At 41.2% G+C, this 16,932-nt stretch overlaps 1 protein-coding gene across 1 annotated transcript in view; it reads right to left on the minus strand.

Moving 5' to 3' along the window:
• Positions 1-453: 453 nt before the first annotated feature.
• Positions 454-16,932, minus strand: part of TMEM30A (transmembrane protein 30A) — a 32,803-nt gene continuing 16,324 nt past the window's right edge. The window contains exons 4-7 of the mRNA XM_040349969.1: positions 14,775-14,862; positions 11,977-12,120; positions 9,200-9,406; positions 454-4,795 (exon numbers count right to left, since the gene is read on the minus strand). Of these exons, the coding sequence (XP_040205903.1) occupies positions 4,602-4,795; positions 9,200-9,406; positions 11,977-12,120; positions 14,775-14,862 (633 nt within the window). The 3' untranslated portion in view covers positions 454-4,601. The remainder of the gene's footprint in view (positions 4,796-9,199; positions 9,407-11,976; positions 12,121-14,774; positions 14,863-16,932) is intronic.

A 16,932-nucleotide genomic window follows, 5' to 3' on the forward strand; every position in this document is an offset into this window, starting at 1 on the left:
TTCCCCTATGCATCCTCTTGTCACAAGCAGTTCATTCCTCATGGCGGGGTTGTCTCGGGCATCAGGCGCGATCCATCTTTCATGGGTCATTGAGTTCTGTGCGGTTTCGAAGGTTCTATAGGGGGTTTCTTCTGTCACAAGTCATGGGTTGGTGGGTTTCTCCTGTCATAGCGGATACTTATACGGTTGCCTTCCAGGCGCACGCTACTCCACTAAACGGATTGTTCTCTACCCTTCTTCACCTATACATGTGTCTTTTGCCCTCTTCTCAGGCATACCGACCAGCTAGGCCAAGGCACACCTCAGGCCTTGGTTGTTAGGGTGATCACAGTTCATACTCGAAGCCTCTGACTATAAATGTATTACAACAGCAATCCAATTCCACTTGCTGAGATGAAATTTACAAACCATCGTTTTTATTTCTCTATAAAGATAGACAGGACAAAATACTTAATTTAAGAGAATTTATTAACTGAAATCAAAGTAAAATCTTGGATACAACAGGGAAACAATCACAGCACTTAAACTGCAACTATACAACCACACAATTGTTCAACCAGTTATAGAAAACCTGCAGACAATCTAGTGGCTTTGCTTACAAAATATTTAAACAAATGCTTTTTTCGCTACATTTGAAAAACAATATTTTTTGCCATACAGCAAGTTACTATACACCTAGGATTCCATACCTGAAAGAACGTTATGGGAGATATAATACTGTTTCTTTGCTTTTTTTTTTGGAACTTTCTTCAATGTAGCACGTTTGCAATAAGAAAGTCAAGCTAGACAGTTTAAAGTTATTTTTGCTATGACCATTGATGAGCAGCTGAAGGAGCGAGTTCTAAAATACAGCACGAGATACTATTGAAAGTGGTTGCTTGTTTGTGACATTGTAACAAGCCAAGAGCATGGTCCGCGTAGAGCAATAACAATATTGCTATTATTATGCGCACACAAGGACCCATTCACACTATGTTCAACTACTTGTGTTTCTGCATGAATAAACACAGGTAACTGCAATGACACAGAAAACTATTTTCTGTGGGTCATGTTCAGACCAGAACAGGGGGGAGAATAATATGTTTAAGCCTGTTCTGAAGTAAAATCAATATTGAAAAATTTATTTAGATGCAATACTTTAGGGAAATAAATGGAAGAGAAAAAAGGGGGGGGGGGGGTGACAGACGGCATAAATCAAATACTTAAAAAAAAACTAAGACTGCAAATATTGGAACCTTCACCACGTACACAATATACAGCTAAAAAGGCAGCAACATTTCACATCTAGAATCAAGCAAGCTAATTATTCTTCATACTATACATATATGTGCATGTGTGTGTAATCACTGCCGATTTCAAGGAGGCTTTTGTCCAGTAGATGGCAGCAATGTCCCACAGCAAGATGTTCGAGCTTTCCTGTGTGGTCACTAAAAAAGTATGACCAAAAAAAAAAAAACATTCCATGTATCCAAAAGGCTTTACTTCATGTTGTCTTGGAGATTCTTAATATAGCCTTCCTGCCACTTCTCAAGTATTCCAGCTCACATAAAGGCAGCTTTTATTGATTTACTTTTAGACCACTCATCCCTTTTCCTACCTCAGCTGAATAAGACTACACTTCCAAACTATGATAGTCCACGGCACCAAAAAGATGCCAAAAGGAGCTGTGATAGGACATGCCAGGTCAAGCATAAAATGAGAATGTGAAAACTGTTGGTGCCTCCCACGCATCTCCCTTGCCTCTCTAACTGCAAATACATGTTCAAATTAACAGTACGAAACTGGAAGAGACATCAGAGGATGCAGGATTGGAAAAAAAACTAATAATAAACACTTTCTACAAAGGGCTGCAATATAAATTACATCAATATTTACAGAAATCCATGGTCCCCTATAAGCTTTTGAAGCCAACATACAGAACATTGTTTTAGAGGTTACAAGGAGGAAGACGATGATGGTGGTGGGAAGTAAAGTGGTTTTGTGCTACAAATCTCAAGTAGGCGCTGATGACGTTCACTAGTACTGTGACCATACACACTGCAACAATTAGTAGGCAGTAGCAGAAACAAATACATGCATACCATATTACTAGTTAATGATTATCATTTTCCAGTGAAAAAAGTGTTATGTAACAGGCTTTGCAAATACATCAGTGGACAAAAGACGACAGAGCTAGTATAGGACCAAGCACACTTTATTTTACCAATGCCATCCAGTGTATTAGACAAGTACAAGACTCACCATCTGCCTTTTCTTCTATGTTGTAAATTAAAGACTTGCTAAACTTGGCTCGCTCTACTTCAATCTTATTTTAGATCTCTGCACTTTTTCTGCATTACATGTTTTCAGAAAAAAAAAAAAAAGGAATGCTAAATTGCAACAATGACACTTTCTGGAGGAGGTTGCAAGTCAACTAGTTTTTAGCGCTTAAAATGGCACCTGTAAAGCGCCTCTCAAGCCTCCCCAGTGCGAAAGCCCTGCAAGCAGTGCCTTAGGAGGCGGGGCAGTGTATACATCACTCCTAAACCGCCCCTGCCATTGAAATCAATGGGCAGAGCTGCCGAAGCACCTGCAAAGCGTTTCGGCAGCGGTGCATTTTAACCCCTTCTTTGGGGTCAAAAGCACCCCACCCACACAGCGCTACTAAAACTAGTGGCGCTTTACCGCTAACGCAGCCTGCACCCCAGTGTGAAAAGGCTCTAAAGCGGACCTACACTCCGCTCTTCTCCAGTGAGCTCCCTTGTCGGTACAAACATCTTCTCACCAGCTTCTTCCGAATTCTGGATCTTAGGCCATCTTGAATAACCAGGCTAGGATGACATAAATCTCATGCATCCATGCGCTCTCATCTCACTGGAACGAGTTAGAATTGTACACTGAGCTGTGTATGCCTAGCTCAGTTCCATATGCAGTGTAAACAGTTTGCCAGGAGGAAGATATGAATCCTTTGATGAAGAAGAGAGCCTGGGGTTTATATACTAAAACTGGAGTGCAAAATTTGGTGCAGCTGTTCATGGTAGCCAATCAGCTTCTAACCTGAAGTGCTTGTAAAGCCTCCTGTTTTTGTTGCCGTTAAAATAATAAAAATGTCATACTTGCCTGCTCTGTGTAATGGTTTTACACAGAGCAGCCCAGATACTCCTCAAGTCCCCTGCTTGGCTCTCTTTGCTCCTCCCTTCGGTCCATAGGCATCCATTCGGGCAAGTTCGCTCCTTAGCTGAGCGGTTTGTGTCTATGCAGGCCCACAGCCAGGTTGGAGCCTCCCCCCGCGCTCAAATGTTTTGACTCCCACTTCTCTCAGCCAAGCCCATTAGAGCTAGGGAAAGGGAGCTTCTGCAGACATGAACAGCACTGGACCAAGATCAGGTGAGTATTAAGGGGAGCTGCACCTAAAAGGTTTTTTACCTCAATGCAGAGAATGCATTAAGGTAAAAAAAACATTTACCTTTTACAACCACTTTGAGCTTGATCAATTAAGCGTTGACAAAAAATCTGGAAGCAGATTGGTTTCTATGCAGAGCTGCACCAGATATTGCACTCTCCAGTTTTAGTAAAGCAACCCTACATTACATCTCTTCTGAAAAAGGAAAAACCTAAAATTCAGCTTTAAGACAATTCCCATGCAGCGCAATCCAAGATCTGCACAAATAGGATCTGAGCCGGTTCAGTTGTTAAATCATGTTCAGAGCCCACTAAATGTCCACAGCAGTAGTACTCGTTGGCACATACACAACAATCAGCATCATTTTAGGTCTATAATATAATAAGCTGGATTGTAATGCACTACAATGAACTTGGAGGTCACAATCTGCACAGAAAGGAATTGCTGTGTCCACTGTCACTGAAATAAAAAACAAAAACTCCTTTAAAAAAAAAAAAAAAAAAAAACACTTTCCTGTCCAGTTACCATTTGAAAAAATCTTTACTCTGTTGCACAACAAAAATCACATGAAAAAACTGACACATGGGTGTGCTGCATTTCCTGCTATGCTCTGTGGTTCTTCCCACTGGCCCCCGTGTCACTACTGTATATGGTAATGATGTAGAGGCAAGCAGGAGGGACCACAAAACACAAGTGATGGATGCGTCTGACAAAAAAAAAAGTTTTGCAATGGAGTAATAAATCTATGAAAGGGCAATGGACAGTAGGTATAAAGTATTTTATTTCAAAAACAGAGTGACCTTTAAAGTTATGCCTTGCTTACTCGCTCAGCATGTAAATTGCAATCTGAACTCTGCATTTAGATGGAGAGCCCATTAGAAAATGGACTAACACATATCAGTGCAATGGACTAAGGCAGCATCACGTTGCCTCTCAGCAGACACCACTGAGTGCCATACATGTATGAAGTCTGGATCAGCTCAGAAATCCCATTGGCAACCATGTTATGCAGCTGTGATGAGCAGCAAGAAGTTCAGTGGAAACAGAGTTTGCACATGGATGAGGCAACAAATAGGTTTTTCAACTTTTTCCTGGGTACAACAAATAAAAAGGCCTTAAAATGAGCCCACATAAGAAAATAAATAGCATTAGAAATACTACAGCAGAAGGCTAGCACACAAGCAGTGCAGACTTAGAGCTTAGATGCACATGCAAACCATTAATTTGGAATATCGGCACTGTTATTACGATTGCCATATTTGGTGTGTATGATGAGAAGCACAACACCTAAGAAAAAACAGATTGAGCCCACAGTCATGTATGCAATTCCTAAAAATGGGTTCTTTCCTCCCATCCAAGAAATTGTGCTTAGAATCATTCTCTTTCTTCCATCAAAGCTGAGAACAGGATAATCTGAGAATGGTATAGGAAAATGACTTCACATAAAAAATAATGAAGAAAACTCAAGCAATGTCTCCTGGATTTCATTAGATGTATTAACTTCTTTAAAAGGCCTTCCCCATATCGACCAACCAGAAGCCAAGCTGGAAAGTTAGGCATGATGTTATTGGTTACAAAAAAAGAAAAGAAGAAGAGGTATTTTTGAACTTACCTTAACCCCTTCACGCCGAAGGATAAAACAAATGTAAATGCCCAAGTACAATTTTGCAACTTTCACATGTGTTAGTAAAACGGTTCCTTATCGTCACAACTACTTTGTGTATCCAGGTGGATTAGAATTACTTATTTTATTTTTTTTAGGACACAATTGGCCTTTCTTTTCGTGGTAAATGGTAACAGATATCTCCCGATTCTTTTATTATCAAAACCGAAAAATCTTTTTTATTTAGCTGTATATTTCTAGCGATCATAATTTATCAAACTGAAAAAATAAAATTCTCCTGCTTCTGACAAGTTGTTTGAATCCATGGTACAACCCAGAAACAATAGTGCGCATTTTGTATTTCCCGCCTAAAACTCACTGACATTAATACGAATTACTGGTACTTTTTTTTTTATACTACCCACAAATGTTGACTGTGACCTCTGACCCAACTTTGACACTAACCCTGTCAAACCTTGATTTTTTTTTTATTAGACTCAAGGTTCTTGGTAAGAGCATGGTCTCTGTGCTGGGAGCGCACTGTGCATCCTGCTTAAAACACAAAAAGGGAGATGTGCATATATGAGGCGCCACATACTGCCGAGAACGTTTTGTCAGTAGAGAAAGAAAACCGCCGCTCCAGACAAATGCACTTCAGCGGTGAGTATGGTTCAAAACCCGATGGGTGCAGGCAATGCACAAAGCATAAATAAGAGGGAGGAGATGGACAGCCGCACTCCAATAAAGTGTAAAAAATGGTGCCTTTTATTCCAGTAAAACGAAAACTACAACAGCAAAAAAAAAAAAAAAACGCAAGCAGTGGGGTAACCGCTGACGTGTTTCACATCGATAGCTATGAGTGAGCATCGGTTATTGATGTGAAACGCGTCAGTTCTGTTACCCCACTGCTTGCGTTTTTTTTTTTACTGTTGTAGTTTTCGTTTTACTGGAATAAAAGGCACCATTTTTTACACTTTATTGGAGTGCGGCTGTCCATCATCTCCTCCCTCTTATTAACGTTTTGTCAGTGGTGTTGGTGTGCTTTGCAAAGTTTCAGAAAGGGGTGCAGAGGCAGTCAGCTTGGTTCGGTAACAGAATACAAGATCCAGCAGATACAAAGAAAGCTCTCTCAATCAGAGTCTAAGTGCTCTGCAAAGAAAGGCCATTCTTTGCCGACCTGCAGGTCTTTCATTTTGGGACACATTGCTATGAATATCAAGATAGTATGGGTATTTATCAGGAGAGGAAAATCAGGATGCCCACAAGAGTCGGCCATGTGCCAACATCCAAATCCAATAGGGAGTACAGATGAAACCAGGAGCAGGTTTTGAACTAAACCCACAGCCAGAAAGGATGGTAGGGCAGTCATGCCACATACAATTGTAACTGCTGCTCAGGCCTCCAGATTTCTGGCAGACACAGTGCAATACCTGATCTCATCTGGCACCTGCAAAGCCCACAGAGAAAGATTCTGCTAAAGCCTAGTACACATCACATTTTTTTCCTTCAACCCAGCGGGTGGAATAAAAAAAAAAACCTGACAGCTTAGGTTGGAGCTGATGTACTAACAATCCGATGTTAGTACAGCAATCACCCCTGATGTTCTATTGTGTTCTGACAGGGGGGGCTACCCCACCAGAACACTCTAATCAGCGCTCTCAGTCTGGCTGCCATACACACGGGGCGAATGTCAGCCAGTTTCTATTGAACCGGCCGACATTTGGCCAGTGTGTACTAGGCTTTAGAGTCCGCATCGGAAAGAAAAAGAGTGGAGAGTGTGGGAATCTCCATGTCCATTCCTGCAGGGGTTACCAACCAAGGACTAGTGGAAGAACCTGCAGAGATAATGGTGATCAAGTCAAGGGGTTGAACAGGTCCTAGAAGCACCACAAATGGGGTCCCAGGAGAATAACCTGTGGGGAATCCTGATAAATCCCTGCTGCAGGCAGCCCGCTCTTTTAAAAATTAAGGCTTCAGAGAGTCAAGCTAAGCATCTGACACACTTGAGGACTTAGAAAACGAACTAGAGCGATTCCTCGCACCAAGTTGAAATAACACTTGATGCAGAGCCCTGTGCTGTTAATGAGACACATCCAGGTATGCCGCTAAAAAAGGAACATGGCAACAACGTTACGGATTATATAATTGTGGAAATATGTGCTTTGCGGTTGACTGGAAAGTAGGGATGCGCTGAGAGATCAGCCAAAAAATAGGGTTATCTGCGTTTTGCCAATAGAAACCCAAAAAAGGGCCAATACGGCATGCTTTGAGACAGCAGACAGTCGTGTCCCAGCCCGAATGCTAGCTGGCGTCCCACTTCGCCACACACGCAACTCCTGGCCAGTTTCCCCCCATTGGCTCACTGCTTACTGACCTTCTACACCCTGCCAGAGGTGGCATGAACCCACAAAGCCTTGCTGACATCCCCCTGACCCCATGCCCGCCCCTCGTACTCCATACTGTGTGTGCACAGGAAGTTGGGGCAGGGAGATGGGGATGACAGGGGCGATCTGCCTAGGACTGGATAGTCCTCACGCGTATTACGACCAGTGCCATAATTCACAGCCTCCGCAGACACTGCTCTGTCTCTGCGGCCATAACTCTGCTTCAGTGCCCGCCCTCAATAACACGGCTATTTTTGCATGACGCTGCTGTGACCTCTGTCCATCAGACCATTATATTAAAAAGAAAAAATTGGATATTAGTACAATTATATACAGTGGAATCTTCGATTACGAGCATAATCTGTTCAAGGAGAATGCTTGTAATCCAAAGCACTCACATATCAAAGCGAGTTTCCCCATAGAAGTCAACAGAAACTAAGATAATTTGTTCCATTATGCAGTACAGCATGTGACCAGAGGTGGGGGGACACCATAGAGACTTAAATACTTGGAGACACAGAGTGTTTCCGAGAACATCCGAGCTGCTCCGAGTGTCACCAGCGCCCCCGCACCTCTAGCCAAATGCGGTACTGCACACCGCAGAAGCTTGAACCCTGCTCGTTTTGTGAAACAACACTCGCAGACTACTACTGGAAAGACTTCCAAGAATTAGAATCCAGCTTATATCAGCTAAATATATTTCCGGTCTACCAAAACAAAAAGTCAGGCATGCATTAAGCAAATTAGCAACACAACTCAATTCAGGCTGCCTCCAGGTTAGCAAGGGTTTTTTTTTTTAGGATCACTGCAAAAAGACCACTTCTTCCACACAGAGAGCGAGTCCTTCTCTGCATCATACTGGCAGGGTACATGCTTTTCTGCGGAGGCTGTGGCTAATTTCTAAAGAAAATTATCTACACGACACTGCACATCTTTGTTTCGAAAAGGACTCTACTTAGCAGATTTAAACTGAAATTGGCATTAAAGGCTATACCTAACTAATCTTAAAAATGCTCCTTCTCCACTCTCAGTTCCGCTGAATTTTTTTTTTTTTTAATTAAAAGTCAGCAGCTGCTGACTTTTAATATATGGACACTTACCTATCCAGGGCGCTCGCGATGTCAGCACCCGAAGCCGATCTGTCCCTCGGCTCTCGAGTGGAGGCGCCGCCATCTTCAGTAAGGGAATCAGGAAGTGAAGCCTTACGGCTTCACTACCTGGTTCCCCACTGCGCATGCGCGATCTCACTGGTCCCTGCTGTCTTCTGGGACCTATTTGTCTCCCAGAAGACAGCGGGGGGACAGAGGAGGGGCCGGACATGGTGTAGATTACCACTGATACTGCGGCAATCTATACCCATAAGTGGAAGCAAATACCTGGATTACACAGGTATCTGCTCTCCCCCTTCCTGCCTGAAAGCTGCCAAATGTGACACCAGAGGGGGGGGGGGGGAATCAGAAAAGCGGAAGTTCCATTTTTGGGTGGAACTCCGCTTTAAGAAAGATGTAAATACTTACCTATATTCAAGCTGCTCTGGTCACATGACCTGGCTCCCCTATGTCATCCAGCAGCTGCTGCAGGGAAACTGACAAGGGATGAGCCATAGGAGACTATGAATGACATCGCTCTCAAGCAGTATCAGCCAGAGTCGGGTCGCTCTCTCCTCTCCCCAGCAGCAGCTACTGGCTGACAAGTCATGTGACTGGACTTGGGCAGCCTGAAATTCCACTTTAGAACTTGTTGCCAAATTCCTTCTTTCATTTTTCTAGCAAGTACTGTAAATAATGAAGTTGTAAAAATGAAAAGACAGCCATATATTCAAAAGGATACTATAAATAATAAAAAGAGAGTAATTTCCAGGCTTCAACGCTACTTGTGAAGAATCAGTCTTTTCTATGAGACCATAAAGCTTTCTGAATGTTGGTAATGCTGCAGTACGCATCCATACAATAAAATCTTCATTGACGAATCCATTGTTTTCCAGATCAGAACTTAATTCATACACTGCTTTCTGCCAATTAATTGGCTTAGTTGTATCTTGGTAAAAGAAAAAAAAAAACAATTAGCAACAGTATGCATGTAAACAAACGAAGATAGAATATGTCAAGATACAAATAATTACATGTAACAGGAATAAGCCATGAGATTTCCAAGATCACATGTACTAAAGAACATAAAACCAAGTTCACAAACATTGCAGGTTTAATCTTAAGCCTTCCTTTCCAGTGGAGGACAAAGGAGCTGGTGCTATAGAAGCAAATGGCATTAAAGTGAACATTTACCCATAAAAGCTTGATAAAAATAAATGTTCTTCAGCAAGGAACACATACATTAATAATTATGCCACCAAAATTAGTGTGTGGTGTAAATTGTCTCCGTGATTGTTCCCGTTACTTATTACTGGACGCCGCCAATTTGCTCAAGCCCAGAACCCCTGAACAGCAGTACATTTTTAAGCTGCAGATTGACCTCTACAAAATTTGTCACAGTGCCAAGAAAAGAAAGAAACTGAGCATGTGCAGAGCAGGGTGAGACAGTGTATTATTGGATTTTAAACAGTATAGGCACTTCTAGTATATTTAAGCAATAGTAAACTGCACTTTATTTTTTTATAAACCCTGCAAGACAATGGCTTAATGTGCATTGCATACTAGCACATTATGAAATACTTAACTTAGAACGAAGGCCCCCCAGCGGCGCACTGTCATCGCTGACAGGGCTTCCATCATAGCCCGGTCTTCCTTCCGGGTTCGAGTGCATGCACGCAGGAGTCGCAGCCGTGGCACTGAGCTCTGAAGGGATGGTATGGGTATGCCGGCTGAATGTAGTGTGAATATCTCCTAAACCATTCAGGTAAGCCTCATTACCCACTTCAATACAGGGCACTTCCCCACTCCTGCCCAGGACAATTTTCAGCACTTTGAATGACAATTGAGCGGTCATGCAACACTGTACCCAAACTAAATTTTTAGAAATTTACACCATTGGGGGTTTTTTTTTGTGTGCTAAACTAGAAAATTTAGTTTTCTCCTTCACCGACGGGCACCGATGAGGCAGCATGGATATGGAGAATTGATGGGCACTGATATGTAGCATTGTTAACCACTGATATGCAGCACTGATGGACACCAATAGATGGCATGCGGTGGGCAGCACTGATGAGGTACTGACAGGCGTTTCTGATGTGGCAGCCGATTGGCACTGTAGGTGGCACACCTGATGGGGGATGTGCCGATAATCAATGTGCTGCTTATCAGCACAAACCACCCCCCTCTGATAGGGAGTACCGCCGATCGGCTCTCCCTGCCAGCATGAACCGAGGAAAGCCGTTTACTGGCACTTCCTGGTTCACGTTGTGATTGGTCACAGCTGTATCTAGATGCAGTGTGTCAGAGTAACACACAGCCCCACTGATCGCCACGCTGCATGCCCCCGCAAACGGCATGTTATTCTGCTGGACATCACGCCCAGTAAAAATAACTGAACCACTGTCAGTTCTGGCCGTCATTCTGCTATAGGTCGGGCGGGAAGTGGTTAAAGGCTTACCTGTAGGTACAAGTTAGAATTAAGACTTTACTATCGCTTTAATGTTTTATATAGCTATATCTGCAAAAGGGGCCAGCCTGAAGTGATCTAGCAGGACTTAATTTTCGAAGTAAAGTTACACTTTAAAGTCTAGTGTTTTTACAGCAATGTTATTATTTAAATGTTTAAAAGTGGATGTAAACCCAGTGAAGTGAACAGCCTTCGATGATACACAGAATAAACAGACCCTCCTTAATAGGTTTTACTTGTATATCTGCTGTCTTCTCCCCTCTACAGCCCCTTAAAGGGGCAGATCATGTAAAAAAATCTTTCTTAGTCTGTCAGCAGCACAGAGGAGAGGCCAGAGAGACTGCTGTTACAGTGTGCGAGAGCTGTTTGGAGGAAAGGCACCCCCCTCCACATATAGCAGAAAAACTGTGTTCTGAACTCTCCCTCCCGACACAAATCTCATGTGTCGGAAAACTTCTCAGAAGTGCCGATAACTGAGGAAAGAAAAAATAAAAGCTCATAATCCCAATCGCGTTCTGCGATCCACCAATCAAAATCTCCTCGATACCCAAAGCCAGATACAAGTCCAAAGGAGAAAGGAGATTCGCGGTCCAAGGGCCTAGACTATGAAACGCTTTACCAACCAGCATTCGGTTGGAGGAGAACCACTTGACGTTCAGGAGAAAGATCAAGACTCATCTCTTGATACCAAAGGAGACAGGAACAACAAGCGCCCAGAGGCGATTAAGTTCGCATGTGCTGCGCTATATAAGTTTTCATTCATTCAACGAAGCACCAGAGAGAAACAGTTAGCGCTTTGGAGAGAGATAAGTAAAGACTACAGATATATGTGCTTTGTTCAAATTCTATGACTGGAGTTTACAACCACTTAAAACATTCATTTTTGATTGAACAGAGGTATCTAGAACAAAAGCCCTAATGTATAAAACATTTACAGTTAGGCCAACAGTTTGACTTGAAAGAAGTAAGGCTGAAAACATTTTTGGGATGTCGAGCATGGTAGACAGTGGAGACCGTATCAGTTAAAATAAGCAAAAAAAAGTAGATATTACCTTTAAAGATCGGACCGAGATCTGTTGTATTTCCCGCTGGGTTTTTGAATTTTACATTTTTATCAGTCCACCAAGCAATCCCTTTCTTGGTCAATTGAATAGGCTCCTCTACTCCATCTGTGATCCGATATAAGCGAAGACTGTCTAGAGAGAAAAAGTTATCACAAGCTATCAATGATGATAGAGCAGCAACACAAAATTAGCTCCAAACAGATCACCCTTTTAGGGGTAGTAAGTGACCAAGGAAGAGGTCTGCAACAAGTGCCTAAGCAGCATTTTGCCAAAACCATAATCTTTGCCAATTTTCAGTAAATGGACCCAATAATAAAATGTCTGTAGGAAACTAACATCTATAGCTATACACAAAGATGAGATGGCAGGCAGGGTTTTTATGGCAAGAAATTCTTCCTTCTGCCCGTCAGCAGTAATATACACTGAGCCACATCAAAGTATATTACGGCACCTGCTCTGTGCCTTGGTGACATGGCTACCATGCGCATGTGTGGGAGTGACACCCTTGTGGTCTGGCCACTCAAGCGGTTCAACAGGGCAAACTTGTAATGACGACTGAATGAAGATGGAACTGCTCTGGCACTACCAGCGCGGTGCTGAAGGGCTTCCTATGACAGGCAATTTTGTCATAATTTGCTAGTACCTAGCGCATACTAGCACATTCCTGCATAAAATGGTCAAATAGGTGGAAATAGCACTACAAAGTGTTGGGGGAAATGCTAAAAATTACTCCACACCTCAAACATGAAACGCTTCAAAAATATGCCTGTGCCTTTAAATGTCACAATTCATAAAAAAATGATTTCATAGATTAAATGTGCAAGTAAGCTCATATTAAAAATGTATAGGCTATACGTGCAGATGAAATCCTCACCAATACTACAGTGTACATAAAAGTGCAAGGAATAAAGTGTCAAAGTGCTGCAGTGCTTATGAAATCATTGAAACTATACATACGGTATTTAAAGTGCACCTTGCCAAAAAAGTATGCATCATAAAAGTCCACATATACATAAGTCCATAAGAATTTCATGAACGTTTATAATTCATATGCATTTTATAATGGGTGACCAGTGCTCTTGATATCTGCACGTGCCCCCCCTCTGGGTCCTCACTCACTAGATACTATAGCCCCAACCGGGGGGGCTATAAGCCTTCCAACAGGTACTGTGTAACCTCCTCAGTATGAAGCATGCATCTTCTCTCCACGGCCGCACACCAAGAATACGCTTATGCAAGAGGCAGGACATAGGCAAATCCGCATATGAAAATTATTAAAATCAATTTGCTATGCGCTTACATAAAAAAAAAAAAAAAAGAAACACAAACACACTCGCTACAAAGCCTGAAATCAATATGTCCGGGACGGTGTGCATTAGCCTGGGACACGCACACTATGCCAGACATATTGATTTCCAAGGCTTATGTTTTTTTTAAAATGCAAGTGCATAGCAAATGGATTTTAACAAACTTTTCTATATGCGGATTTACACTATTGGATTAGCCCATGTCCTTCTAACCCTTGTACAAGTGTATTCTTGGTGGTGGCTGTGGAGAGAAGATACATACTTCACACTGAGGAGGTTACACAGTACCTATTGGAAGGCTTATAGTCCCCATTGGGGCAATAGTATCCAGGGGGCGAGGATCCAGAGGGGGAGAACATGTGGCTGCACGGTCTCACATGAGTGGATATCAAGACCACTGGTCACTCATTATACAATACATATGAATTATGAACTTTCATGAAATGCTTATGTATATGTGGACTTTATGATAAATATTTAAAGTGCACTGTGCCCAAAGTATGTATGTATAGTCTGAATGATTTCATAAGCACTGCAGCCCTCTGCTTGTTGCTTTTTATTTTATTTGCTTTTTATTTTCTAAATAGGTTCCTTTAAGCTAGTGCATTGCTGGTTCACCTTTTCCTTTGATTTCCCTTCTAAATGTTTTTCTTCTTTGTCCGAATTTTTCACTTCCTGTTCCTCCTCAGTAAGCTTGCCCCCATCATCCATGGGGGTTTGTCAGCCAGAACAGCTTACTGAGGAGGAACAGGAAGTGAGAAATTCAGACAAAGAAAACAAAGGAAAAAAACATTTAGAAGGGATATCGAAGGAAAAGATAAGTGAACCAACAATGCACTAGCTTAAAGGAACCTATTTAGAAAAATAAATAAAATGTCAGAATACAAAAGATATTTGGATCATTTCATGCTCCCAACTTTGTGGGAACAGTTTGGGGATGGCCTCTTTCTGTTCCAACATGACTGTGCACCAGTGCACAAAGCAAGGTCCATAAAGACATGGATGAGCGAGTTTGGGGTGGAGGAACTTGACTGGCCTCCACAGAGTCTTGACCTCAACCCAATAGAACACCTTTGGGATGAATTGGAGCAGAGGCTGTGAGCCAGGCCTTCTCATCCACATCAGTGCCTGACCTCACAAATGTGCTTGTGGAAGAATGGTCAAACATTCCCATAGATACACTCCTAAACAATATTGAACCCTACGGACTAAGACTGGGATGCCATTAAAGTTTATGTGCATGTAAAGGCAGGCGTCACAATACTTTAAGGTAGAGTGTATTTCCAGTTTAACTGAACAACAACATTCTTCCCATGATGTTAGCTGGTGTTTTTGGGCCTGGGAGCCATACAAATGTTGCTCTCTCTCTCTCTCCTTGCTTTATCTTGTTACAACTCATTAAATTACAAGAAGCATTCAGAAGTTTCTTTGGTTCTGCTACTTCTCTTTATGAAATGTGGATCTAAAAAAAGGACTTACCATTGAACATACTGTTAGCGATAGCACCACAAGGAGCAATAGGCAAGTTGTTATTGGTACGATAAGGATCACATTCTTTGCTTGGATTCTAGAGTGTTTAAAATTCATGTAGTTAAAGACATTTATCAGGATTAAAAAAAAAAAAAAAAAAAAAAAGAAGAAGAAGACACATGAAAAGCAAAATGTTTGCTTTCCTCAACAGCAAAATTCTTAATTTCCCCTGAAAAAAAAAAAAAAAAAAAAAGAAGAAGAAGACACATGAAAAGCAAAATGTTTGCTTTCCTCAACAGCAAAATTCTTAATTTCCCCTGAAAAAAAAAAAAAAAAAAAAAACACAGGCTCTGACATTTTGATTTACTAATTACAATGCCCAGTCATAAAGAACTAAACCCTCCTATTCTTTACAGCCAAGGAAGCTGCCATCTTACGCTGGCAATATAGTATACAATTTTCGTGTACAGTGGGGAAAATTATTTGATCCCCTGCAGATTGTTTAAGTTTGCCCACTTACAAAGAAATGAAGGGTCTTTAATTTTTTATCATAGGTGTATTTTAAATGATAGAGACAGAATATCAACCAAAAATCCAGACAAAACAAAGGATATAAATGTTATGAATGGAGTTGCAGTTCAGTGAGTAAAATACGTATTTGATCCCCAAGCAAAACATGACCTAGCACTTGGTGGCCTTGTTGGCAAGCACAGAAGTCATTTTTTAGCTACAACACAAGGGCGAGTACCCCACCGCTCCTAAGCAAACTAGTCTTAAAACCCAACTTTTATTAATTCACAAATATAATATTGAGAAAAAAAAAAAAAAAGTGTGTGAAAGAATGTATAATGTTTTTACTTAAAGGGGGCACCTCAAAAAATTAAAGATGAAAAATTACCACATTGATCACCATCTAACCATGGGTCTTTAATACTGCAAATATCTTCCTTGCTTCTAATCTAAACAGGATCTCTCAGGCTGCATAGAAGAACTAGTGAAAAATTGTATAAAGGAACAATCAAACCTGCGCAAAAAAGACAAAACTAGTGATACATTTTTTTAAAAGCTGCTGGTTGTAAGTGAGGAAAAAAAATGAAGCGAGAAATCAACTAATAATTACCGTTAATTGATTTAAACCACGCTTGTTTCTAAGTGAAACAAATTCAAGTGTAACCACACGTAATAATTTGTTAGCAAAACAAAAACATGTGTATAACATTCAATAATTGTGACAAAAATAAAAATAAAATAAGAATCAAAAAATGTCCAATAAAAGTTGTGAATATTTTCTGAAAATCAAGCAATAAAATGTATGGGTCTTCCAATTCCTGGAGAGCACGAATGGAGCGACTGTAGATCTTCCACCATCACCTTCCAAGCATCCGACCAGAGTTGTATGACCCCCCATTACAGGTCCCAAGCGCTCTATGGAAATTGCCAATAAGGATTCCTGCAGCCTCAATACCGATCCGACCATCCAATTGATTTTCCAGGGCACCCAGTTCTAGAAGATTGCAAACTCAAGTGGATCTTGCACCACCGCAATAAAGTTCTGATCGAATATCCAGTGGTCAGAGAAAAAAAGGCAGAAAAAAGGGCTTCCATGGTGACGTATATAAAAAATGTATTCTAAAAACAACGATTTAAAACATGCAAGGCTAGGTTCACACTGCTGCGAATTTAAAATTGCAGTAAAATAGCGAGTAGGATGTTTGGAAGGTGGAAGATCTAGTCACTCCATTCGTGCTCTTCAGGAATTGGAAGACCCATACATTTTATTGCTTGATTTCCCATACACATTTTATTGCTTGATTTTTCATACACATTTTATTGCTTGATTTCCCATACACATTTTATTGCTTGATTTTCAGATAATATTCACAACTTTTTTTGATTCTTATTTTATTTTTATTCTTTTTGTCACAATTAGTGGACTTTATATATGTTATACACATGTTTTTGTTTTGCCAACAAATTATTATGTGTGATTGGTTACACTTGAATTAGTTTCACTTAGAAACAAGCGCGGTTTAAATTAATTAGTTAATTTCTCTCTTCTGTATAGAACTGCCTGATCTGCTGGCTTTGCGGTTAACTGTCTAGCTGTAGGAGGCTACTTTAACACCCTACCGGTCAATATGATAGATGACAGATGCCTACAAGCTGT

Source organism: Rana temporaria, chromosome 4, assembly GCF_905171775.1.
Source record: "Rana temporaria chromosome 4, aRanTem1.1, whole genome shotgun sequence".
Taxonomy (NCBI): domain Eukaryota; kingdom Metazoa; phylum Chordata; class Amphibia; order Anura; family Ranidae; genus Rana; species Rana temporaria.